At 42.2% G+C, this 26,272-nt stretch overlaps 2 protein-coding genes and 1 long non-coding RNA gene across 9 annotated transcripts in view; 1 reads left to right on the forward strand and 2 right to left on the reverse strand.

Annotated features, from left to right (window-relative positions):
• Positions 1 to 7,991, forward strand: part of LOC112650019 (uncharacterized) — a 46,695-nt gene extending 38,704 nt beyond the window's left edge. For both annotated transcript variants that reach the window (XR_007414134.1, XR_003129873.3), the window contains 2 exons: positions 3,128 to 3,377; positions 5,555 to 7,991. This is a non-coding gene — a long non-coding RNA (uncharacterized LOC112650019). The remainder of the gene's footprint in view (positions 1 to 3,127; positions 3,378 to 5,554) is intronic.
• Positions 1 to 16,805, reverse strand: part of CTNNAL1 (catenin alpha like 1) — a 61,050-nt gene extending 44,245 nt beyond the window's left edge. For 2 of the 4 annotated variants that reach the window (XM_049116362.1, XM_025432632.3), the window contains exons 1-2: positions 16,616 to 16,805; positions 561 to 750 (exon numbers count right to left, since the gene is read on the reverse strand). In XM_049116362.1, coding sequence (XP_048972319.1) covers positions 561 to 750; positions 16,616 to 16,738 — 313 coding nt within the window. In that variant the 5' untranslated portion in view covers positions 16,739 to 16,805. Of the gene's footprint in view, positions 1 to 560; positions 751 to 14,847; positions 14,974 to 16,615 lie in introns of those variants that run through there. The other 2 variants (XM_025432631.3, XM_025432634.3) reach the window with 2 other exon arrangements.
• A 1,753-nt stretch (positions 16,806 to 18,558) lies between these two features.
• TMEM245 (transmembrane protein 245) overlaps positions 18,559 to 26,272 on the reverse strand; it is a 102,256-nt gene continuing 94,542 nt past the window's right edge. For all 3 annotated transcript variants that reach the window (XM_025433270.2, XM_049116357.1, XM_025433269.2), the window contains one exon: positions 18,559 to 23,506. In XM_025433270.2, the coding sequence (XP_025289055.1) occupies positions 23,461 to 23,506 (46 nt within the window). In that variant the 3' untranslated portion in view covers positions 18,559 to 23,460. The remainder of the gene's footprint in view (positions 23,507 to 26,272) is intronic.

Below are 26,272 nucleotides of genomic sequence, written 5' to 3' on the forward strand. Positions count from 1 at the left end.
CAACAAAGCTGAACTATTCGTATCCATCAAAACACCCCAGGTTCTCTCAGGCTTTGGTGCCACCAGCTATAGAGAATTGTGGGACATCACAAAATTTGAAGTTGCTATAATTTGTCTGCTATGAGCAAAGGAACATGCTAATTTTTTAAAGATTTTATTTTTATGTAATTTCTCTACCTAATGTGAGGCTCAAACTTAAACCCTGAACATGCTAATTTTTATTTCTATTTTCTACTTGGTAGCAGTTACGCTAATATGCTCCTCGAGGGCAGAGTCCATGCCTCACATTTGTCTATACCTCTGTCATTTCTATGGTTAATGGCAAAAATGGAAGACACTACCCTACCCAATGAAAGAATTCAATATGTCAGATTTAGGATCTGAGCCAAGAGAAGTTCAATATTCCTGGAAGCTAATCCAGCCCTTTAATGCCCTAGGAATCTGTAATCATAAGGGCTAAAGCACAGTACAAATCTTTATTCAAAATAAGATGGTAATTTGTCATCATATCCAAAGCAATAAAACTGACATAAATAGGCTTTAATATCAATATCACATACCTGCTTGTTTAGCTTCAATACAGGCAACATTTATTTCTTCTTTCAAATCCCAGTTTTCATTGGCTATAGCTTCCCCTACTTTAACAAATCTTCCAACTGCCAAGTTGACGGCTTGCCCTACACGCTGAATTGCTTGCAGAGTTTTATCAGACTTTTTGGTATTATCTTTATGATTAATAAGCGTGGTGATCTAAAAATAAAAGATGAAAGCAACTTGATTAAATTTTATCTCAGAATCTTTTAAAGCTATATCACAAAAGCCAAGAAAATTAAGCCAACCATACTGGATTAGACCCAGCATATAGCAAGTCTCTGGCCTAACAGACTAAATTGACAGCTTTACTGCTTCAACCCAGAGACAACCAGTAAAGCATCCATCCTGCATCCCTCCTCAGGACAATGTTTCCATTAATAATAATTCCAAGTTTACCTGATGACAGTTATCTGGTACATATAGTTCCAGAAGCCCTCCAGATATTTTTTTTTAAAGATTTTATTTATTTATTCATGAGAGAGAGAGAGAGAGAGAGAGAGGCAGAGACACAGGCAGAGGGAGAAGCAAGCTCCATGGAGGGAGCCCGATGCGGAACTCGATCCCCAGTCTCCAGGATCACACCCTGGGCTGCAGGCGGCACTAAACCACTGAGCCACCTGGGCTGCCCCCTCCGGATATTTCAACAAATTTAAAGACAGGAGAAAAGAGGGAAAGGAGAGATCATTACATTCCAAAAAAAAAAAACCCACAGAAAAATCAAAGCACTTCTTAGTTATTACTGCATAATAGAGATCTGGTTTCCTCTAATATGGCTTGAGCTGCTATGAGAGCAGAGACAACACCTTGTTCCCCTTGTATTCCACTCCACTGCCTAGCACAGTGTATAGGCTGTACAAAATGATATGCGTGCCGTACGTGCTTACTGAATTAGCCAGACATTTTAGAATGTCCACTGTAATCTCTGTTTTATACTTCTCTACATGTTGTTGTAGATCCAAAGTAAATTAAATACCAAGAGTTTTAATACTTGATTCGAGGCACTGAAATAAAATATAAAAGGTGACAAGTTAAGCTTGTTGAAACAAATATAAATCTTTAAAATGTCTTAGAGATCTAGTACATGAACCATAATGACACATAAAAATATTTAAAGAATGTTACATGAAAAACATAGATCCTAAATAGTACATGTCCACTGAATATAACTGTGAAATGATTTATATAAGTGCATTAACAAACACTAGAATAGAGAATTATGAAAAGAGGAAGGGAATGGTTCTTTGAGCAACTACCATGTGTCAAGCATTTTATATGTTACCGTATTAATAATTTAGAATCAGAAGGCCTAGGTTTGAACCTTGGCTCTGCCATTACTAGCTAAATGACCTAGGGAAATTCACTTAATCTCTCCAAATTTCCTCACCTATAATATTATTTTTAAATTTTTGAATATTTCTTAGATGCTAGGTCCTGAAGGTATATCAGTGAACAAGACTAACACAATCCTCTCCCTATTCAGTTTACAGTCTATCAGGATAAAATGATTCAATCATATAAAATATATTTGTTACACACCTATTATATGCCAAATAAAATTTCAGGCAATGATGAAAAAACAATGTACAACAAAAAAAGACCCAAACTCTCATTCAGGTTGGAGGGAGGAAAGGCACGATAATTAAAGAAGTAAACAGAAAAAATTAATGTAAATGCTATGTAAAATATCGAATAGAATAATGTGATAGAAAGTATTTGTGTAGCTACCTCCGATTAGTTGATCTTCCTTCTATGAGAAATGCTATTTAAGCTAAGATGTAAATGATATAAGGTAGCCAAGCTGGCAAATATCAGGAGACAAAACATTCTAGGGAGAAGGTATAATTGGAGAAAGAGAGAGAGAGAGAAAGGGAGAGATGAGGAGAAGGATAGGGAGAGAAAGAGGGACGGGGGAGAGAAAGAACGGGAGCCTGTCCTGTACAAGGAATGAGGTAAGGCCAGAAGCAGTAAAAGAGCAGGGGCAAGGAAACAAATATAAAAGCAATATCCGGCAGGTGGCCAGGATCAGCCATGAAAGGCTGTGAATTGGAGTGAAAAGTTGGTATTTTATTCTAAGTGTGACAGGAAGCCACTGAAAGGTATCTAAGCAGGAAATTGTTGTAATCTCTGTAGTGATTTTTTTAAAGATATTTGTTTGTTTGTTTGTTTGTTTGTTTGTTTATGAGAAAAACTGAGAGAGAGCCAGGGGAGGAGCAGAGGGAGAGGCCAGGCAGACAAAACACAGAGTCCATCGCGGGGCTCGATCTCACAACCCTGACATCATGACCTGAGCCAAAATCCAGAGTCCAACGCTTAACTGACTGAGCAACCTAGGTACCCCCTATAGTATTTTTAAATGCGTCCACAAGTTCCTTGAGACTTCCTTAAAGAGGTAGAACCTTATCTTTCTCCCCTTAAGTATGAACTGAACTTAGTGACCCACTTCTAATGAACAAAGCGGAAGCAATGGCATACTTCTGAGAACAGGTCATAGAAAACACTGTAACTTCCATCTTCCCTTCCTCCTCAATCTCAGATCATCACTGTGGGAGAAAACCAGCTATCATATATTGGAGGGCACTCCAGCAACTCTATGAAGAGACTTGCAGGAGAAGAAACTGAGGCCTCTGGCCAAAAGATAGTGAAGACCTGAAGCCTCCTGCCAACAGCAAGAGGAGTGAACATGGAAACAAATTCTCCAGCCTCAGTCAAGCCTTCTGATTACTGTGGGCCGAGCCAACATCTTGATTTCAATCTCACAAAAGACCTTAATTCAGAGCTAGCAGGTAAGCCACGCCAGAATTCCTGACCCACGGAAACTATGGAATGATAGATGTTTATTGTTTTAAAGCATTAAATTTGGGGTAATTTTTAATGTATCAACAGAGAACTAAAGCATGTTTTGGTACCTGGAACTGGAACAATGCTGTAATAAAACCTAAAATATAGGAATGGCTTTGACATCAGGCCCTGGATGCTTAATGACTTTGAGGAGTTAGTAAATGCTAGAGAGTGCTGAATAAATTTCGTAGAAGCATGGTGACCACTGAGGAAGCTATGTGTGAAGGCTGAAAGGAAAGTGAGAAAAATCTTGTTGGAGAGATGCCTGGGTGGCTCAGCGGTTAAGCACCTGCCTTCAGCTCAGGATGTGATCCTGGAATCCCGGGATGGAGTCCCGCATCAGGCTCCCTGTGTGGTGCCTGCCTCTCTCTCTGTCTCTCATGCATAATGCCCACTTGGTTTTTTATTTAAAATGTAAAATAGAAGAGGAGAGAGAAAAGCGAAAGGAAGCACTGTTAAATAAAAAAGAAGTCAAGCCTTGCTGGATTTGAAAATTCCTTGTTTCTCCAGAAGGCAAATGATGCTAAAAGAATGGCTTCCAAGCAAAAACAAAATCTAGGGGACTTTCAGGAAAGCAAGGTCTAAAGATGAAGCTAAGGGACGCCTGGGTGGCTCAGTGGTTGAGCATCTATCTGCCTTTGGTTCAGGGTGTGATCCCTGGGTCCTGGGATCAAGTCCCCCATTGGGTTCCACACAGAGAGCCTGCTTCTCCCCCTGGCTACGTCTCTGCCTCTCTCTGTGACTCTCTCATGAATAAATAAATATTGAAAGAAAGAGAAAGAAAGAAAGAAAGAAAGAAAGAAAGAAAGAAAGAAAGAAAGAAAGAAAGAAAGAAAGAAAAGAAAGAAAGAAAGAAAGAAGAAGAAGAAGAAGAAGAAGAAGAAGAAGAAGAAGAAGAAGAAGAAGAAGAAGAAGAGGAAGGAAGGAAGGAAGGAAGGAAGGAAGGAAGGAAGGAAGGAAGGAAAGAAAGAGAGAGAGAGAAAGAAAGAAAGAAGAGAGAGAAAGAAAGAAAGAAGAGAGAGAGAGAAAGAAAGAAAGAGAGAGAGAGGGAAAGAAAGAAAGAAAGAAAGAAGAAAGAAGAAAGAAAGAAAGAAAGAAAGAAGAAAGAAAGAAAGAAAGAAAGAAAGAAAGATAGATGAAGTTTAAAGTGTGGCTATAAAAGTATTATGTTAATGACTTTTAAGATGCTGAGGAATGTTCCCTCTATCCCTACACTCTGAAGAGTTTTGATCAGGAATGGATGCTGTATTTTGTCAAATGCTTTCTCTGCATCTATTGAGAGGATCATATGGTTCTTATTTTTTCTCTTGCTGATATGATGAATCACATTGTTCTACGAGTGTTAAACCAGCCTTGTTTTTTTTGTTTGTTTGTTTGTTTTTTTTAATTTATGATAGTCACAGAGAAAGAGAGAGAGGCAGAGACAGAAGCAGGCTCCATGCACCGGGAGCCCGATGTGGGATTTGATCCCGAGTCTCCAGGATCGCGCCCTGGGCCAAAGGCAGGCGCCAAACCGCTGCGCCACCCAGGGATCCCTGAACCAGCCTTGTATCCCAGGGATAAATCCTACTTGGTCATGGTGAATAATCTTCTTAATGTATTGTTGGATCCTATTGGCTAGTATCTTGTTGAGAATTTTTGCATCCATGTTCATCAGAGATATTGGTCTATAATTCTCCTTTTTGGTGGGGTCTTTGTCTGGTTTTGGAATTAAGGTAATGCTGGCCTCATAGAACAAGTTTGGAAGTACTCCATCTCTTTCTATCTTTCCGAACAGCTTTAGTAAAATAGGTATGATTTCTTCTTTAAACATTTGATAGAATTCCCCAGGGAAGCCATCTGGCCCTGGACTTTTGTGTCTTGGGAGGTTTTTGATGACTGCTTCAATTTCCTCCCTGGTTATTGGCCTGTTCAGGCTTTCTATGTCTTCCTGTTCCAGTTTTGGTAGTTTGTGGTTTTCCAGAAATGCGTCCATTTCTTCTAGATTGCCCAATTTATTGGCGTATAGCTGCTCATAATATGTTTTTAAAATCATTTGTATTTCCTTGGTGTTGGTAGTGATCTCTCCTTTCTCATTCATGATTTTATTAATTTGAGTCTTCTCTCTCTTCTTTTTAATAAGATCTTAGGAAGACTCAAGCTGGTGTTCCAGAGATCCATTCACTTAAACAACAGGCCTCCTGAGAAGTTTCAAAGGTATTGTCCTCAGGAGCCCCAGCAGAAGCTCAAGTTAGAGCAGGGCTTATCATAAAGAGACTCGTGGGGAAGGTCTGTCTAATTGCGTGAGCCCAATAAGGTTCACAGGAGACCTACACAACTTTAAAGATAATTGCGTCTAGAGAAATGCTACCAGCTTGGACTGAAGGAGATAGATCAAAATGAAGAGAGGCTTTTGTATCTTCAAGCTTCCATAGGCAGGGAGCAGGCTGAGAAACTATGCAGCTGCCAACATGGGCTGCCTCTCATGAGTGAGGATGGCTCAGAGGGCAGTGCTAGAAGCCATGAAGAATAATCATTCCCAGGCCTCAGGTCTTAAAGTACTGCTAAACTGTGTCTGGGTGGGTTTGAGATGTTTCCCATTTTCAAACAGAAGTATATGGCAGTTATCCTATGCCTATTTTCCTGTTTGTTTCATTTTGTTTTATTTTCGGGGGGGTTGCTTATTGTTGTTTTAACAAAAATGTCCATGATGGCTATCCTCCACCTGTCCTACCATTATAAGTTGTGTGTATGGGAACAGATAATCTGTCGCTCTAATTCACACATCTTCAGATCAAATGGAACTATACTCAAGGAGCTACACTTAAGGAGACACATACAAGAAGCCCCATGTGAATCAGAATTAAATGCTTAAATCTTGGATTTCCAGCTGATGCCATAGAGGGATGAGACTTTCAGGAGGACTGGGGTGCATTTCCTTGATGATTAGTGATGTTAAGCATATTTTCATAAAACTATTGACTATGTGTGTCTTCTTTTTAAAAATGACTTGTTTGGGGTGCCTGGGTGGCTCAGGTGGTTAAGCATCTGACTCCTGGTTTTCGCTCAGGTGGTGATATCAAGGTCAAGAGATTGAGCCCTGTATTAGGCAGGGTGGAGTCTGCTTCAGACTCTTTCTTTCTATCCCTCTTTCCCTCCCACCTCTCTCAAATAAATAAATCTTTTAAAAAATGTTCAGTTCAAAAAAAAAAATGTTCAGTTCCTCTACCCATTTTTAAATCAGATGTTAGTTTGTTTTTTGTTTTGCTATGGAGTGGTATGAGCTCCCTATATATATTTTAAATGCTAATTTCTTATCAGACAGTTTGCAAATATTTTATTCCATTCTGTAGGCTGTCTTTTCACTTTGTTGGTTGTTTCTCTTGCTGTGCAGAAGCTTTTTAGTTTGACATAGTCCCACTTGCTTATATTTGTTTTTGTTACTTATATTCTTGGTGTCATATCCAAAAAAACACTGCCAAGATGAATGCCAAGGAGATTTTTCCATTTTCTTCTGGGAGTTTTACAGTTTCAAGGTCTTACATTTAAGTCATTGATCCATTTCCAGTTAATTTTGTGACTGCTGTAAGATAGGAGCCCAGTTTCATTCTTTTGCATGCAATGATCCAATTTTCCTAGCACCCCTTATTGAAGAAACTCTCCTTTCCCCAGTGGTTATTCTTGGCTCCCCTGTCAAATATTAGTTTACCGTATATGCATGGGTTTATTTCTGGACTCTTGATTCTGTTCCATTGGACTATGTGTCTGTTTTTATGTCAGTACCATACTATTTAATTACTACAGCTTTGTAGTATAATTTGAAATTAGGAAGTATGTTGCCTCTAGCTTTGTTCTCCTTTCCCAAGATTGTTTTAGCTAGCTGGGGTCTTTTGTGCTTCCATACAAACTTTAGGATTGTTTTTCGATTTCTGCAGGGGAAAAAATGCCTTTGGAATTATGATAGGGATGGCACTGAATCTACAGATGGCGTTACAGACATTTTAATAATATTAATTCTTCAGATCCATGAACATCGGCTATCTTTCCATTTCTTTGCATCTTCTTCTTTCATCAAAGTCTTACAGTTTTCAGTGTACAGATTTTTTACCTCCTTAATTAAATATATATTTAAGTATTTTACTGTTTTTGGTGCTATTATAAATGGGACTGTTTAATTTCTTTTATAAATATTTTGTTGCGGGCACCTGGGTGGCTCAGTTAGTTAAGCATCTGCCTTCAGTTCGGGTCATGATCTCAGGGTCCTGGGGTTGAGCCCCACATTGGGTTCTCTGCTCACTGGGGAGTCTGTTTCTCCCTCTCCCTCTGGGCTCACCTGTGCTCTCTTTCTCTCTCATTCACTCTCTCTCAAATAAAATCTTTTAAAAAATATTTTGTTGGGCAGCCCCTATGGTGGAGCGGTTTAGCGCTGCCTGCAGCCTAGGGTGTGATCCTGGAGGCCCGGGATCGAATCCCACGTCGGGTTCCCTGCATGAAGCCTGCTTCTCCCTCTGCCTGTGTCTCTGCCTCTCTCTCTTTCTGTGTGTCTCTATGAATAAATAAATAAAAATCTTTAAAAAAAATTTTGTTGCTAGTGTATAGAAACACAATTGATTTCTGCATGTTGATTTTCTATCTGGCAACTTTACTGAATTCATTCATTCTGTGTGCGTGTGGGTGTGGGTGTGGGTGTGCGTGTGCGTGTGTGTGGAGTCTTTAGGAATCTTTGATCCTTCCCCAGACCAGATAGACCTTAAGGAACTCTTAGTACCACCTGGAGAACAGAGGACTTAATCACCATTGACTAATCCAAACAATTAACTTGGAAGAAACTCTAGAGTAAAAGGAGTTTAAGTTGTATTTGTTATCAAAAGTTTTAAATTTTCATTTAAAGTTATATAGAAAGGATCAGCAATTAGGCTAAAATGCCAACCATTGTTCAGTTCTGAAACACACATTTTGTTTCATTACAAGCATCCTCCCCAGTGCATAATTAGGTGTGGCTGTCTTCCTTTTACTGGAAACAGCCTAGAAAAAGTTTAATCCAAATACAGGTATGCGTTTGAAACTGACATACCCAGGAGCCAAGTCAATTTATAAAACGCCTTATTAAAAGGTCAATTTAGATGCTTAAATTATTCTCAAACTTTTTAAAAGGGGAGGTTCAAAAAGCTATACATGTTGATTGTTTCTTAAAAATGGGAAATATAGGAAAACCTAAAGAAATAAAAATTACTCATCATCACACTACCTCAGGAACATTTTGCCACCATTTTTCTCAGTCTTGTTCTATACATACCTAAACACACAGTTTTACAAAATTGAGATCAAACTTCAATCTTCTTGTCATGTGAAAAATAAGACTAGGTAACATTTAACACTAAGCACTTAACACTCAGGCTCTATTCTGTGTGTTTTACGCATACTGATTCATTAACCGCTTACATCTCTATGAGGCAGATACTATTATTACCCTCATCTTACAGATAAAGACCTAAACTTTGAAGAGGTAAAGAATTTGCCTAAGGTCACAAAGGGAGTAAGTTGCCTACCTGTTAGTAACTACACTGCTTCTTTCATCTCAGGATTATGCTAAAGATCAGGGAAAAGAAAGCTGGTGAGAGTGCCTTGTAAATTATATGTGCCAAATAAAATTTTAGCTATTATTCTACAAAAATAGGAGGCATATTAAATTAGGAATCACAACCTGAAGATGCCCTGACCCCAGAGTCTAGAGAATGCCTGAATGAACTGGAAAAAAAGAGGGCAGAAAGGTATCCCATGTGGAAGAAAGAAGATCTGATATATTGAAGAATTCTGCTGTGGAATAAAAGAGTAAGAACTGGGGCTTATTTGATACCTTCTACCAAATGGTGCCAAGAAGTACCAATCTCCGACAAAGTATATCCCAATAGTTAAGAATATGAACTATGGCATACTTTGCCTGGGCTTGAATTCTGGCTCTGTTGTGTGACAATGTGGCAAGTCACCTAACCTTTCTATAACTCCATGTTCTCATCTGTAAAAACAGGAATAATAGTACCCATTTCACAAGGTCATTGTGGGGAATACATTAGTAAATTAAATAAAGTATTTAGAATAGTGTCTGGTATATAGTAAACATTACATAATTGTTAGATGTTACAGTTTACATTTCTAGAATCTCTCTTCTTTCCTCATGTTTGTGATATTATTCTTATTTTCTAGAGTAGCTCACAGTAATCTCTTCATTGAAATGGATTTTCTTAGTTTACTTACTTATTTTGGGGGGAAGCAAGAAAGCAAGTGAAGACCAGGAAGAAAAAAAAAAAAATGACAGTAGCCCAGATAAAAGAACAATAGCTTAAGCCCCTGGGACCTGAAAATAAGGGAGCTAGCCCAGTACAGAGAAGTTTGTCTCTGGGCTTAACTCATGAGTGAATTCTCAAAATTATTAGATATAAAAATTAGAGGTGCCTGGCCGGGTCAGTCAGTAAAGCATGTGGTTCTGGATCTCAGGGTTCTGAGTTCAAACCCCACACTGGGCAGGGAGCCTACTTTAAAAAAATAATAATAATAATTAGCTAATCAGCTATAGAAACCAGTATAGAAGAAAACACACCAAATCATAAGAGGCACTTTAAAGGAAGCAGGAAAAAAAAAGGGCACTGCCACTTACCTTATGTGTTTTATGTTTGCAAGTAAAAAAACAAATATATTTACAGACATAAATCAGCAAAGCAGGCCCCATACATACTCTATTCATCTTCAATTAATGAGACAAGGATCCTAAAAAGCCTATAGGACGATATAGAGACAGAAAAGGAAAGACAAGGTGAGCTGAGCTACCTTAGAAATAAATGTGAAGGGTCTGTACAATGGTGAAAGAAGTAAATCTATCAGACAGGAAAAGACTAGTGGGTGTTAGAATAACATTCCACACTAGGGTGGAGTATATGGCAGATATCCCTCTTCCCTTCCTTGGAATAAAAACAATTTAAGCCTGGGAGTGGGCACTTTGACAGGAAGAATAAAGTGATTACCAAAGAAGGTAGAGAGCTGCTCTGCAGAAAATGTGTTTGGGCCCCAACCCAGGGCATTTTAAACAACTGTTGGAATTAGAAAATATATAACAAAGGAGTATATATAACACATATGTGCACAGTATAAAGAAATGGAAGGCATATGCACCCAGCACCAAGCTTAGGAGAATATTACCAATATCTGAGAACCCACACATCTTGCGGGCCCTTCCCTACCTTTCCACTCACTGCCTTCCCTCAGAGAAACCACTGTCCTGATTTTGGGCTTATCACTTCCTTATTATTATATCTACTGCACAGATGTTATATCCCTAAATGATATACAGGTTTCCTTTTGCCTGCTTTTGAGCCTTTAATTTTTTTTTCACTCAACATTATGTTTTTGAGATTCATCCATACTGGTAATTATAGCTGTGGTTCATTCATTTCACTGCTTCACAGTATCTCACTGTATGAATGTAGCACAATTTATTTAAACATCCTACTGTTAAAAGACATTTATGTAGATTTAGGTAGTTTCCAGTTTGGGGCCATTAGAAGTAAAAAGAAGAAGAAGAAATAAGAAAGAAGAAGAGGAAGAAGAGGAGGAGGAGGAGGAGGAAGAAGAAGAAAGAAGAAACCCAAAAAACAAAAAACAAAACTATCAACATTCCAAGCCATGTCTCTAACATACATGCAGGACTTTCTCCAGGGGTATGGATTTTGGAAACTTGCTGGGCCATAGGTAATACCCAGCTTCAACATTAGATTATATCAAACTGTTTTCCAAAGTGGTTTACTGTTGACATTCCCATTGGCTCCACATTTCTCACCAATACTTGTTCTCATTATGGTTTTAATTTGTACTCCAGTGATTTCTGATGAAACATCTTTTATGTCTTTTAGCTACCTATTTCCTCTTCCATGAGATGACTGTTTTATTTTTACCAATCTTTAACAGGTAATCTTTTTTACTTTTGATTTATTGCAGTCCTTTACTTATTCTGGGTACTACCAATCATTTATTGGTGATTTGTGTTATAATCATATTCTCGGGGTGAATGGGTGACGGGCACTGAGGGGGGCACTTGACGGGATGAGCACTGGGTGTTATTCTGTATGTTGGTAAATTGAACACCAATAAAAAATAAATTTATTATTTAAAAAAATAATAAGTGAATTTAATAAAACCAAAAAATAATAATAATAATCATATTCTCCCACTTTATGGCTTGTCCCTTCAATTTTGACAGAGGTTCTTCATTCTAATGGAGTCAAATTTAGCAATCTTTGCTTAGAATTTTTACTTTCAAAGTATTAAAAATTCACTTCCCACCATGAGTTGGTGAAGATATTGCCCATTATTTTTCCCCTGAAAGTGTTACACATTTTTACTTTCTTTTTTTTTTTTTTCATTTTTACTTTCTTATTGATGTCCTCAATCTATCTGGAATTGATTTTTGTATATGCCGTGAGACAGAGATCCAATTTCATGTGTTACTATTATATAACAATCGTCTCAGCCCCATTTTAAAAAAAGTTTTCTTTTCCTTACTAACTAGCAGTGCCAATTATGTGAGTTATCAAGTTTCCACATATGTGTAGATCTGTTTCTAGGCTCTCTGTTCCCTTTCACTGGTCTATTGCCTTAATTATGATAGCTTGATAGTGTCTTGAAATCTTCCCACTTTGTTTCTCATCTGGCTATTCTTGGCTCTTTGCTCTTTCATATAATTATATGAAATTATAATTACCTTTTATCAAATTCTACTCAAAAAACCCTGTTGAAATTTTCATTGGAATTGCATTACACTTATAGGTTAATAGGGAAAATTGATGTGTCTATAGTATTGAGTCAATCTAGTCATGAACATAGTACTTCAACTCCATTTATCTATATCTACTTCGGCTTTCAATAAATTTTTAAAATTCTTAGGGCACCTGGCTGGCTCAGTATGTAGAACATGCAACTCTTGATCTTGGGCTTATGAGTTTGAGCTCTACACTGGGTGTAGAAATTGCTTAAAAATAAAATCTTTAAAAAATATAAAATTAAAAATTATTTTCACAAAATTTGGCATCTCTTTTACTATGTATATACTCCTAGGAACTTCATTTTTTTGCTGTCATTTTTATTTTAACTGGTATTTTTTTCGAATTACTTTTCTGTTGTTTTTTACTAATGTAGATGGATGCAGTCGACTTTAGTACCCTACATTCAGTGAACTTACTAAACCTCCTAGTTTTTATGATGTATCTGTGGACTCTCAAGAGTTTTGATTTTTCCTTCTCTATCTTTACACCTTCCACTACTTGTCTCATTGCACTGGCTAGGATTTCCAGTACAATGTTGAGTAAAAGCTGGAATAGCATATATCCCTCCTCTTGTTTCTGGTTTTAAAAGAGATGTTTTGCTTTGCTTTTTAAGATTTACTTATTTATTTGAGAGAGAGAGAAGAGAATACAGGGGAAGAGGGGGAGAAAGAGTATAAGCAGACTCCCTTCCGAGGGAGGCTTGATCCCAAAGTCCCAAGGCCATGACCTGAGCCGAAATCAAGAGTTGGATGCCTAACAGACTGAGCCACCCAGGCGTCCCAGGAAATGTTTGTTTTAAATCTGACTAGTTGCTATGATGTTAACTGTAGGTTTTCTATAGATAATCTTTATCAGGTTAAGGAAGTTCTCTTTACTAGTTTGCTAAGTGCTTTTTATCATGACTGTAATTTGGATTTAATTGAACGCGTCTTCTGCATCTACTGATAAGAACATGTATCTTTTCTAATATGTGAATGCAGAAAATAATACACATTTGTCTAATATTAACTCAACCTTGCATTCCTAGAATAAGGCCAGAGTCTTACAGAGTCAGAAGAGGTTTTATGATACCTGCTTAAAATTTACTAAGTTTTATGATGCTAGTCTTACTTGCTCCCTCAAGACCCTGTCTCCTTTACGACATCATACCTGACTCATCCATGCCTTCTCTGAGCTCTTAGAGCATTTACTATTGATGTTATTCATTTGACACTCAGCATTTGCTAATTTTTATATGTCTGTCTCCCAACTTGACTATAGGTCCCTCAAGGACTAGGTAGTAAGTACACAATAAATGCTTACTTAAAATATTCTTGTGGATAAAATGGTGAAACAGGAATTGGATAATGCATAATCTCTAAAAAATTAGTCTTCTGGACATGAATTTTCTAGAAAACTGCAGTTTTAAGCAAAGTCAACTTTTACTTGTTGAGTACAGTCAATCATTAGGAACACCAGTTATGGTCTTGTGTGTGGATATGTAACATGTGGGATGCAGAATCTCAGCTATGACCCTGAATGAATCTTTAACAAGGAAGAAAAAAAAAAGCTGACATTTTTCCCCTTTAGCACTGGCCTCTAGTTAACTCTCAGCAGCAATTCACAGATTCACACATTTCCTCCTCCACTCCACCCTCTTTTATCCCAGAATTACACAATGCAAAACTGTGGGACTGATACATTTTTAGCAGTGAAACTGAAAAGTTGCCATTTCTCCAGATTACAACTACTTTCCACCTTGGTTTTCCATTGTGGACTCTCTTCTCTGTACCTACTACTAGATGACCTCATCACTGCTTCTAATCTCTAGAGAGAACACAGCATACGGTGTAACTAAGAGTACAGAATCTGGAATCAGGATGCCTGGGTTCAAATGCTAACTTGATGCAGTTCAAAGTCCCAGGATAAGTTACTTAACCTCCCTATTCCTCAGTTTCCTCTTCCATATAATGAGATAAACACATATCTACCTCATAAGATTGTTATGAGAATTAAAGGAGTTAATATTTATAAAGTGCTTAGACCATGCCCTAAAATATAGTAAGCAACACACATGTTGTTAAATAAATAAAATACTGTAAAAAAAAAAAAAATATATATATATATATACAAGTTGAACTCCACCACTCTCCTATCACTCTTTACACTACTCCGGTATTTCTCATTCTGGGTTGTGGTTGTATTGGTGGCATTCTTTTGAGGGAGGAGGACCGGGCAGATTGTCCTGATCAGATTATGGAGTGATCCTAGTACTCCTTTCCCCAGGTCAGTGACTGTATCAGACATGGAAGGGAAGGAGGGGTGGTAGTGTTAGGTATTCATTCACTGTTCTGTTAGCAAAGCTAAAGTGAGCACAGGTAGAAAGAAAGAAAAGAAAAGAAGAAAGGAGAAAAGTAGCTGTTTATTTAATCAGCATAACAGGAATCCAGGGGCATGTGTCACTGCTATTTTCAAATATTTGCAGGGCTGGGATGGAGAAGAGATAACATGTAAATTCTGCGCAACCGCTACGGGCTCCCCATCACTGAACATGTTTAAGCAGGAGACTGGTGACCAGGTGTAAGGATGCTGGAGGAAAGAATTTTTTAATTTAGAGTCAGATAACCTTTAAGGTACCTTCTACCTCTAAAGTCTTGGCAACACTAGCGTGAGTCATCAAGACATTACAATCTGGCTGTGAGTCACAGTCGCCAACGCGCTGAAGGCCCGAATCCTCCACTCCCCCAGGGCTGGCACATCACCGCGCAGCCAGGCGAGGAATTCCAGCCCGCGGGCTGCATAGAACTTCTACAACAAAAACTTCTCTAAGGCTCCGCGCGGCCAATTAGCTGATTCCAGGCTTCTGTTACGACCAACAGATACAATAAAGCACGCATCCCAGACGGGACCTGGCAGAAAGACGCGCACCCGGACGCTCCGAGGGACGGGCTCCGCGGCACTCTGCCGAGGCCACACAAAAGCCGCCTGAAGCCGGCGGCAGGTTACGGGCGGGGGCGGGGGCGGGGGCGGGCAGGGTGGCCCGGGGTGAACGGGCGCCCAGCGAGCCGACACGCGCAGGGCACAGGGACAAAGGCCTCGGGGACAGCGCGCTGGGCCCGGACACCCGCACGAACGCCCCGGCCGGAGTGGCCAGCAGCCGGCGTGTGGGCCCCGCAGGGTCCTGTCGGCCTCGGGGGAGCCCGCGCTGGGGCCGGGGGCCGGGGGGGTCGGGGGGACCGGGGAGACCAGGGGGACCAGGGGACCGGGAGGCCGGGGGGACCAGGGGACCGGGGGCTGGGGAGACCGGGGAGGCCGGGGAGGCCGGGGGGACCGGGGGCTGGGGAGACCGGGGAGGCCGGGGGCCGGGGAGGGCCAAAGGGGCCGGGGGGGGGGACCAGGGAGACCGGGGGCCGGGGGGACCAGGGGACCGGGGGCTGGGGAGACCAGAGAGGCCGGGGGGACCGGGGGACCGGGGGCTGGGGAGACCGGGGAGGCCGGGGGCCGGGGAGGGCCAAAGGGGCCGGGGGGGGGGGGACCAGGGAGACTGGGGGCCGGGGGGGGGCGGGGGGGCGGGGAGTCTCGGGGAGGACCGGGGGGACTGGGGGAGTGGGGGGCGGGGGGGCGGGGAGTCTCGGGGGGACCGGGGGGACTGGGGGAGTGGGGGGCGGGGGGGGGCCGGGGATCGGGGGTCCAAGGGAGCTGAGGCTGGGGACCGGGGGTCGGAGGCGGCGGGGCGATCGGGGACCGGGGGCACCGGGGGCCGGGGGAGCCCGGGGGGATCGGGGGGGCCAAGGGGGCCGGGGGGACTGGGGGCCGGGGGAGCCGGGGGTCGGGGGGGTCTGGGAGGACCGGGGACTGGGGGCCGGGGATCGGGGGCTGCGGGAACCGGGGGCGGGGGATCGGGGGTCCAAGGGAGCTGGGGGCTGGGGGCCGGGGGTCGGAGGGGGCGGGGGGACCGGGGGCACCTGGGGGCGGGGAGGGAGGGGGAGCCGGGGGGACCGGGGGAGCCGGGGGTCGAGGGGGCCGGGAGGACCAGGGGGACCGGGGCGGGGGGGGCCGGGGACCGGGGGCGCATCCCGACGCGGGTGGCTCGGGGCAGGCCGGGAGGCGCACCTGCCCGCGGGGCCCTCGGGGCGGCCCCCGGCCCCCGCCCGTCTCCTCCGCCGCCGCGCAGCCCCCGGCCTCGCGGGACCTCGGAGGGTCCAGACCGCCGCCGCCGCCGAGGCCGGCCCCCAGACCCCCGCCGGGCGGCCCGACCCGACCCGACCTGACCCGACGCCGCGGTCGTGCTGCGGAGTGTGCGGCAGGGCTGCCTCCCCGCCGGGCCCCGGGCCCCGGGCCGTGCGAGCGGGCGCCGCCATCGCGGGCCGCGGCCGCAGGGAGACGAGGGGCCGCGCCGGGCGCCGCTTTACCTGAGAGACCAGCGGGAGCAGAGTCTGCTCCACCGAACGAGTTTTGATCTCGAGTCCCGAGTCGAAGGCGAAGCCCGACGGGCCGGCGCCGCCGACGCCGGCCGGGCCCGAGGAGGCGGCCATGGCCCTCGGCCCGTCGCGCAGCCGGGACGCCGCGCCACTGCGGACCCGCCGCCCGCCGCCCGCCGCCCGCCGCCCGCCGCCCGCCGCCCGCCAGCCTGCACGCCCGCCGCCGCCGCCAGGGAACCGCGCCGCCTGGGCCACGCCCCCGCCGAGGCCACGCCCCGCCGAGGCCACGCCCCGCCGAGGCCACGCCCCGCCGAGGCCTCGCCCCCGCCCGGGCCACGCCCCCACGCGCTCAGGCCTGGGGTCCGCCCCGCATCCCCGCTCCATCTGGTCCCCGCCAGGACCCGCCACACCAGACACCTGCCACCAGCAACGCTTTTCGTCCTCCTGGTAGGTGACTCGTCTTAACTCCGAGTTCCCACGAGGACTTCTGGAAGCTGAGCTAACTGGTGGAGCAGAACCACAGTCAAGTCTGCCGGAAGGGTCTTTTACCCTGACGCAGTTATTCTAACGAAAAAGGGTCTTTCTGCAGCTTCTCCTGTAGGTCCCATTTCCCCCTCCTCCTCCTCTGACCCTATCTTTCTCACAATTTGGGCTGGATTGAGAATGAAACATTTGGTAATGCAGTCTTTTTTTTTAATTTTTATTTATTTATGATAGAGAGAGAGAGAGGCAGAGACACAGGCAGAGGGAGAAGCAGGCTCCATGCACCGGGAGCCCGAAGTGGGATTCGATCCCGGGTCTCCAGGATCGCGCCCTGGGCCAAAGGCAGGCGCCAAACCGCTGCGCCACCCAGGGATCCCCTGGTAATGCAGTCTGAAGGAGTACGTCTGGGTTCGTAGCAACGAGGCAGTGATTTGGGTATCTTTTAGGCTAAAAGGAAATTAACTAGGGCATATGGAAAAGCTTCACCAAAGGGGGCTTGAACTCATGACCCGAAGATCAAGACTTAAGCTAAAATCAAGAGTCGGCTTCCTAACTGACTGAGCTACCCAGGCGCCCCTAAGACTACTTTTCAGGATTGCTTCTCCCCTAGGGCCTAGCACAGAGTAGTTTCCTAAAGGCTGTTTATCGATTGAGAAGATCATTAGTATACATTTCTCACTAAACCACTTAACAGTAAGGCTAAGAATCAGGAAGCCCCGACATGATCAGATGGGACGGAGAACAGACCACCCCTTTCCCCAGGAGTTCCAGAAGCAAAGCCAAAAGGTTGTCAGAAACACACACCACCCTGTGAGGGGATCCTTGGCTTAAGTACTGAGAGACATGGAGAAATATTTGTGAATTACCATATCTGCCAATAAGCAACTAGCAGAGTAGAAAATCTGAGGCTGGCGAGTCCACCCCTTCACTTTTACCCAGATCATTTCTCCATCCATGTCAGATTGATGAGCTCAATACCACCAACTCCAGGTGTCAGAGGCTCTTTGCCAAGCACTGGTGAGATGTGCTTCAAGTATTCCCACTTGGCGTTCAGCTCCGTCTGCCAGTGCTGCATAGGTATCTTTGCTATTGAAGACAGACATTATGTAGACTTTTCTTCATTCAAAATGTGCAGTTCCCTTAACCAGCTTTCTTCCTTTGTATTCTCACTCCCCAGCCACTCACCTTACCATTTCCTTGGCTACACACAAAGCTACCTTCCTCTGTGCTCTGAGGGCTCCAGCCTCAGTCCTGGACCTTTTTACCTTTTTAAGGTGCCCACATCCACTCTCTGGACACATGTTCTTTTATGTAAGCTGCCTATATTACATAAAAATTCAGCGCAGGCACTGGAAAGTATAGAAGGCCTAGGAGATGGATGTATTCGTGAAAGTTTCACCCCACTGAAGGTCAAATTTCTCAACAGAAATGAGACTAAGTTTAGCACCTCATTCATTCAACACTAGTAATTTTATTTCAAAATATAAATATTTCACATTTACAAAGAGGTTACATTAGAAGGTTGTCAAAGCAAGTTAAAGCTAAGTAGCATCTGTGTGAGAATAAAGAATATGTACTGTTGTATTTGAATAAACTTTTCCGCTTTCAAACCATCTCTACTTTGCCTGAGAATGCAGAGGATATCTTTTCCAAAAGTTACATAAGCAATTACAACTATGTATCCAAGCTTGGTTTTCGAATCAAATGGTATTTGAAACGTATTTAGTCACCCAAACAAGTGGCACTGCAAAAGACAAAAGAAGGGTTTTCTTTGGGATAGCTCTAATGAGAGTTACACTTTCTGGGTCACTGCAATAAAAAAGAAATAGGATTTGATAGTAGGCCAAAATGATACTACTTTAAGATTCGCCTTCCACACCTTTCAATTGTAAGATATAAAGCCAGAAGAAAAATAAGAAACCAGGTGTGGAGTAAAGAACTCTGGACTTGGAGTCAGAAGTCCTGCAAATGAATTCTGGCTCCATCACTTTGTGGTATAAACTTAAGGGAAAAATCACAAAAAAACCTTTCTGAGCCTCCAGTGCCTCATTTGATAATACTTAACACCTGCCTATCTCACAAGGTTGTTATGAAAGCAGTCTGAAAACAAAAAAGTGACATACAAAAGCATTATTAAAATGTATCATCAATAGATCACCACTGTATTTGCACATTAACAGATCCTTGAAAAACTTGCAGAACTAAACACAAATACTGATTTTACACACCATAGGTGGAAAAGAATCTCTATACTTTACGTATAGCTCTGAATGGCAAATATGTTTTCTTTCTGGTATCTCACTAAACTTTGAGATTTATTATAGTTTATGTGGTACTGTGGTAATAGATTTACCATTCAGAATTTCCATTAAGGATGTCTCCTAAAAGAGCTGTAAACTTACTCAAGAGCCATGTTTCCCAAAGGACCAATAGTCCTTGAAGAAGCTCTACTAAAAGGATGGGGGCAGGGGACGGGGGGTGGGTTGCAGTGTAAGGTCAAATAAGTCTAGTAAACACAGTCTTTGTCCCCTCATAAATTCACAATATGTAACAGCACACTAAAAACTCTTAGAAGTCCTACAGAAAGGAAACAATCTCAGCATTCCTCAATTTTAATTGACCACAGAGTCCCCTTCCCCATGCACACTTTTGTCTCTTATAACATCTAATAAACATCCCTTGGAACTACTGCTATAAGAAACACATTTTTCCAAAAGCTGCTCAACTATAAGGGAAAAAAGGGAAGAGAAGTAGAAAAACGGGCTAAGAGAAAAAACTGTATTCTACTCAGAATTCTGTTACTAACTGGCTCTGTATGTGTTAGAAAAGTCATTTTACCTATAGATTTGTTTTCTCCCCTAGAAAAGGACAGGATCACCTAATTATATAAGGCCCTTTGTAGCACAGAATTTCCACGACTCAAGTAGACAGAACATCTCGATTTACAATTCTCTCGATTATTTTTAAACTATCAAAAAATAACTGCTCTGGTTTTAGCTCATTTTCTTGCAGGTCCTTAATACATTAGTGAAATGAATATATTTTGATGGCAAATGTGTAAGAAAATTAAAGAAAAAAAAAAGCACTTGCTCTCAGCTGGAACTCACACTTGTTGCTAGAGACCATCTCCAATGTGAAATGCCTACTGTAATACTCTTCTAAGAGTCTTAGAAGACCCCCTAGAGGAAACTGGCAGTCGGGACTAGAGCATGGGAAGTTCTGAAGGGGGTTTTTCCTATAAACCCTGAAGTTGAGAGCCCTGGATAGCTCACCTAAAATTTTTTTGCTCTAATCTGACCCTTCATGGCCTGAATTTCTGAGTATTTATTGCCCAGTAGTGATACATTCTGAAGTACTAAATACAACCTGTGTGGGAACTAGGGGTACGAGTAGGGTCACAATGGGTATTGAAGACCAAGGTTAGCCAGAGACCTTGTCTGCAAGCCCCTTAGCAGCACTTTAAATGGAATAAGCTGCTGTTTCCAAAGGCTCTGAGTTTGTTTAAATACAGCATGCCTCCAGAAACACTTCTTGGGTAATCCTCCCCTTGTCGAGAGTCAATCTACACCAGTCTCACAAGGCACAGGAAAATTCTGCAAGCTAACTACCTCTAATAGGACAGAGTGTTAGGAGTCCTCACAAATTTAAACAGAAATAAGACCTGTATCTCAGGCACTGCGACAGATCACTTCCAGAAACACAGAATGTGATAGGGATTTTGGAATGGAAGAAGGATTTATAGGACATGGGGTTTATGATAAAAACGTTATACTTCATTCTCAGAAAAAAGAGGAGCACGTCTGTGTAGAGACTTCTATCTTCTCCCGTTCCTCCATTCGATTTTCAACGGAAATGGTGAATGTGAACTTAAAACTAATCTTTAATAAAGCTATAAAAATGTAAGACTATGTGATAGGATTTCTGTATCCATTTTTACTGACACTACTTCATTAATGCACTGTCTGTCCCTAGGGAAATGTATTCTTTCTGGGATAAATCCTGAGAATATGGGGATACGCTGTTTTGAGACATGAGCTTGAGACTCCCTGATTTTCATACCACGTGATCTCTGTGCCCTGTGAAAATTGTGCAAAACCTCTTCACTATCTAAAGGAATATGTGTCTCTGTTTGAGGGCTCCTCCCCCAGCTGGTTGGCCTTCTGAGTCCTTACGCAGTTGCTGGAGCACTGGGGCAGGGCAATTCAGGCCTCCTGAAAACTGTGTTGCACTCTGGAGGTACCTCTGCTCCTGATTTTTCAAGTGATATTATATCACTGCCAATTTTGGAGCTCCAAACCATTCTCTTAGGGCTCAAAGTTCCTAGGAACCTGATATTTATACTATTATGACCAGTAACAGTCATACATTAGGCTCAAGTTTTTTGTTTTGTTTTGTTGTATCACTTTATACAGCTAAAAACACTTTGGAGGAACATAATTTGTATATGCACACTAAACTCACTATGTATATAGTTGTCTCTTATGATATGTGCCAATTATAGCTATAAACTTACCAGTATACAATTAACAAAAACAAACCTGATTTCTTTTTTAACCCTTTTAATGCAAAATTCATAATTTTAGCAAGCACAATTTTTTTGTCTCCCACCCACAAGATTTACATGGGGGGAAAGGGCCTTCCTAGGAGCTATCCCCTACAGCACCCTGTACAGTGGTTGGCATGGAAACCAGAGATGGCCAACTTTCAATGAATGTGTTACTGAACAAACGACTGAACAACTGACTAAGGAAAAAAAAGGAGTCCATTAGCGGTCAAATGGAACGCTTGGTATAATACCAGATTATAATTGTAGAAGGATAACAAAAACAAGAGATCTGCACGTAGGCTACTGTAGAAACAGTCAAAACCCTCACAGGAGCCTCTTTTCCTATACGGAGTTAATTTCTTAAGTAATATCAGAATAAATTTAAGCTAATTATCATTGACTATGCTTCTCAGTCAGATGGTTTAGAAAACAAAATGATTTTTACTTTTAGGCGTTTTTGAAAGGGAAGTCTTTGATATTCAAGGAACGCTTTCTCCTCCTATTCCCCTGGGGATGGAGAAAGCGCCCAATGATTGTTTTGTACAGTGGGAAGGAGACCAAGCTAAGAGCTGGGTTCTAGTCCCAGCCTGTCCTTAACTATAGGACAAATACTGGGAAAACTGTATACAGTTGTGGAAGAAATGATACAGCATAGCAGAGTTTGCAGGCTATGGAGTCAGAAAGATTTGAGGTAAAAATCTTACTAAACTTTTCTGAACCTTAGTTTTCCCATCTGTACGGAAGTGGTATGAAATGACATAAAGCTATATGAAAGCTGCCAGGAAGGGACTGTGAAATAATATGCGCAAAATGACTTTGTAAGATGCAAAGCACTATGCTGGTTATTGTGATGTCTGGGAGACTTAAGTCATAATTCGACACGCCTTCACCTAGAGTCTTATGTGCAAGGCACTGTGCTAAGTGATGGAAAAATACTACCTGAATGTAACATTCTACTGCTAATAAGTAACCAATTGGCATAATTCCAAATAAGTAAACAGGGATACATTTAACAACTCAGAGAACTGCTACTCCTGAGATTTTTCACTCAGGGCCTTTGGAAAGAAAAACTGAACCAGACATGAATTCTGTTGTACTGTTACCATTAATAGCAGCGTAATAAGCATTTTACTTCAAAGTGGTCAGCCGAGTTTTAGGAATTTGGCAATAGCGTAATGGCGGATGGGAGGAGGAGAAAGGGGAGGAAGAGCTTGTTTTTCTGTGTCTCCTATGGTTGCAACACACAACTAGCTGACCTTCAAATACGCCATCCCGCCTTACACTTACGGAAGGGACCATGCATGGGGGAGAGGGGTCGAAGACTCCCTTTTCCTGCTCAAGCAACTACATATTCAAAAGTTGAAAAACCCTCTTCATTAAAAAGTGACGGTCATAGAAAAGTTTAAGAACAGATTTCTTAAACCAGGAGAAAATGACGCTGTGAATACTTTTAACGGCAGGTAGTTCAGGGCTCTTGAAATAACTTTATAAATACATATTATAATGATATAGATAACCAAAGTGGGAAATCTTGAGCCATGGTACCAGTGTATAAACTGAAACTTTTCAAGCCATCGAGTAAGTGAGCAAACCACAAATCTGAGCTCTAAAGCTGTGCTTTAAAAGGCAAAGCAACCCACAGCAAGTTCTCTCTTGTCCAGGTATTCTGTATGGAAGGCCAGGAGGGTTCGGCTTCTTCCCCGGGCTCTGCTTGCTAGGCACAGATGAAAGGACACAAGGCCACAGCTGAGCTGGGCTCACTATCAAGACTGAACCTCCTACAGAAATCACTGTGGTGCAAACCATGTCAGTCTACGGAAGATTTCAGATCATCAGAAATATCATGGAAAGTCCTGTAAGAAGAAAAGAGAGAATGATTAGTTCTGGTTTTGGAAAAGGCAACAGGGGTAGAGAAAGCCAAAGAAATACTTAAAAAAAAAGAAAACCAAAACAGTGTCCAACCAATAAGTAATATAGAATAATAGAATAATACCTTATTTTTATAACCTGAAGGCCTTGAGAAGGTTATATAGTCACTATATATCGTTAGTACTTTCACTGAGTATTGTATTGTTTTAAAGTCTGCTAGTTGTCTCTCAGTCTTTGGTAACAAGAATTCCTTTTTTTTTTTTTTTTTTTTTTTTTGTCTCCCACCCAAGACTATCTCCCAGACTCCCTTGAAACTATGTATAACTATATGATTCAGTGATATCTGGTCTGGATGGAGGTGGTCTGTGCATATCCGAAGTGCCTCCCATAACAGCTAGCTTGCCTTTGCTACATCATTTACATGACCGAGCTACGAAGATGTCACTCAGGTCTGTGTCTTTGGTGGCCAGCTCAGAGTTTATTGATGAGGAGCTCAAGATCCCATCTTAGACTAAAAGATCTCACACCAAGGCTGGCAGAACAGGATGTAGGGAAACTGGGCATGAATGTCTTAGGAACAGTCATTCGAGCCCCTAGACTGCCTACACCTCTGGCTTCTTTTGTCCAAGAAGTAAACTTCTAGCTCATTTAAGTCGCTATTATTTTGAGTTCTGTTGATGGTAGGATTTTTTTAGTTTTGGGGACTTTTTTCCCCTGTTTATATATGTTCAACTCTATCTTAAATGGCAAAGAGACAAAGCACACATGTATTACCCTTTCAGACAGAAGTTACATTGCTCCTTTAGAGCAGTATCACCAACTAGGAACTCAGAAAAATAGCTAAGCTTAAAATGTTTACATTTTTCAAAAACAATTCTGAAGTCTTCAAGTTATATTAATTTGTAGCCACACCACTATACTATGTTGTATCTTCTTAATTTATCAGTCAAATAAAGCCCATTTTAGGGCAGCCCAGATGGCTCAGCGGTTTAGCACCACCTTCAGCCCAGGGCGAGATCCTGGAAACCCAGGATCTAGTCCCACATCAGGCTCCCTGCATGGAGCCTGCTTCTCCCTCTGCCTGTGTCTCTGCCTTTCTCTGTGTGTGTGTCTCTCATGAATAAATAAATAAAATCTTAAAAAAAAAGCCCATTTTATTTGCATACCTATAATCACGTATTGGTTACTATAAACCGATTACTCAACTTTTTCATTACAACTAGGCCTAAAGAAGAATATAAGGAAAGTATTCCAAAAATTCAGAAAACAACTCAGTTACAGAAACAAAAAGGTGACAAAAAGTTGTCACCGAGTACAAATCATCTAAAAATTCAGAAAGCAAATAATCTGTCCTTCAGGTGCAATTCCACACTCATGCCACCTCTCTTACCCCTTTTTGCCTTATTCCTTTGTCTTCTCAATTTTCATGTAACACTATTAGGCAGGTTTAGCGGGGTGAAGCACAGGCAAATTAAAGACTAAACCTTTAGCACAATGTCAGAAGTACTTCAGAATCAAAAGAGCACAGGTACAATGTTAGAGAAGAGATTACGTTCAAGGACACTGCTTTATCTCAAGGCTGCCTCTGTACCTCTGACGCATGCCTCCAACTAGCACAGCTCTACTTCCAAAAAAACAGCTCTGAAGAATGGATACCCTTCCTATTGTTTTGAAAGGGTGTACGTGTGAACATGGCCAAACCTACCATGGTGAATATATGCTGATAGGCAAGAGAATTGGAGTGAATTTTGTTTCCTTAAATATTTTTACACTCTGAAAGAAATCCTCCCAAAGGAAGATTTAAAAAAAGAAAAGAAAAGGAAGATGTATATACACACAGGACTTATATGTGTTACCATCTATCTGTACATCAAGTCAGGGTTTCTGAACAGCAGCACCATCAACATTTTTGTGCATTATAAGATGTTTGGCAGCATCCCTGCCTCCAATTGCTGGAGCTGTAACAATCAGAAAGTCTCCAGACATTGCCAAATATCTCCTGAGGGAAGCAAAAATCATGCCCCCACGCCCCCAAACCATTGCCCTAGCTGTCTACTTATTTATCTATTTTTCATAGTCTCACCTAAATTTGTGTTCCTTCGTTTGTGTACAAAGTTGGCTATGAGCTGTGAGAAGCCGTGGAAAATCTTTAAAACCAGTAACCAAAAACTGGCTGATATTAAGCATTATCCAATACACAACAGGTTTTTAAATTCATCCTTTGAAATCTTTTCACATTTCTAAGATACTTGCAAGTTGGGATCTCTATTCAATTTCTCTAAATTATGAATGAAAACTTCTGCCTTGGGGCAGAGATGCATGAAATGAGATTAAGACTGTGGTTGGCCTGGTGACTGCTCTCTGTTGACAAGTAAGATTAGCTGTCACCTTGAAATTCATACCTACTATTCAATTCTGCCCCCAGGCCAAGAAAGCCTCCAAAAGGACCCAGAAAAAAAGAAAACAAAGTGAATCAAGCTGAGAAAACAGTTACTAACAGTTTTCCAACTCAACAGTCTACCTTTTCTAGATGTTTAGAGTGGTGATGGCGGGGTATGTGAGTGTGTGTGTGGAAGGGGGAGGGGGACAGCGACAGGGGGCGGGTGTAGAAGCCTACAGAAAGAACACACTGATCTTTTTAATTTTTTTTTTAAGATTTTAATTTATTTATTTTGGAGAGAATGACTGTGTGCGCAGGGGGTGGTGCGAGGGAGAGGAAGAAAATGCTGAAGCAGACTCCCTGCTGAGTA

This window comes from Canis lupus, chromosome 11 (assembly GCF_003254725.2).
Source record: "Canis lupus dingo isolate Sandy chromosome 11, ASM325472v2, whole genome shotgun sequence".
Taxonomy (NCBI): domain Eukaryota; kingdom Metazoa; phylum Chordata; class Mammalia; order Carnivora; family Canidae; genus Canis; species Canis lupus.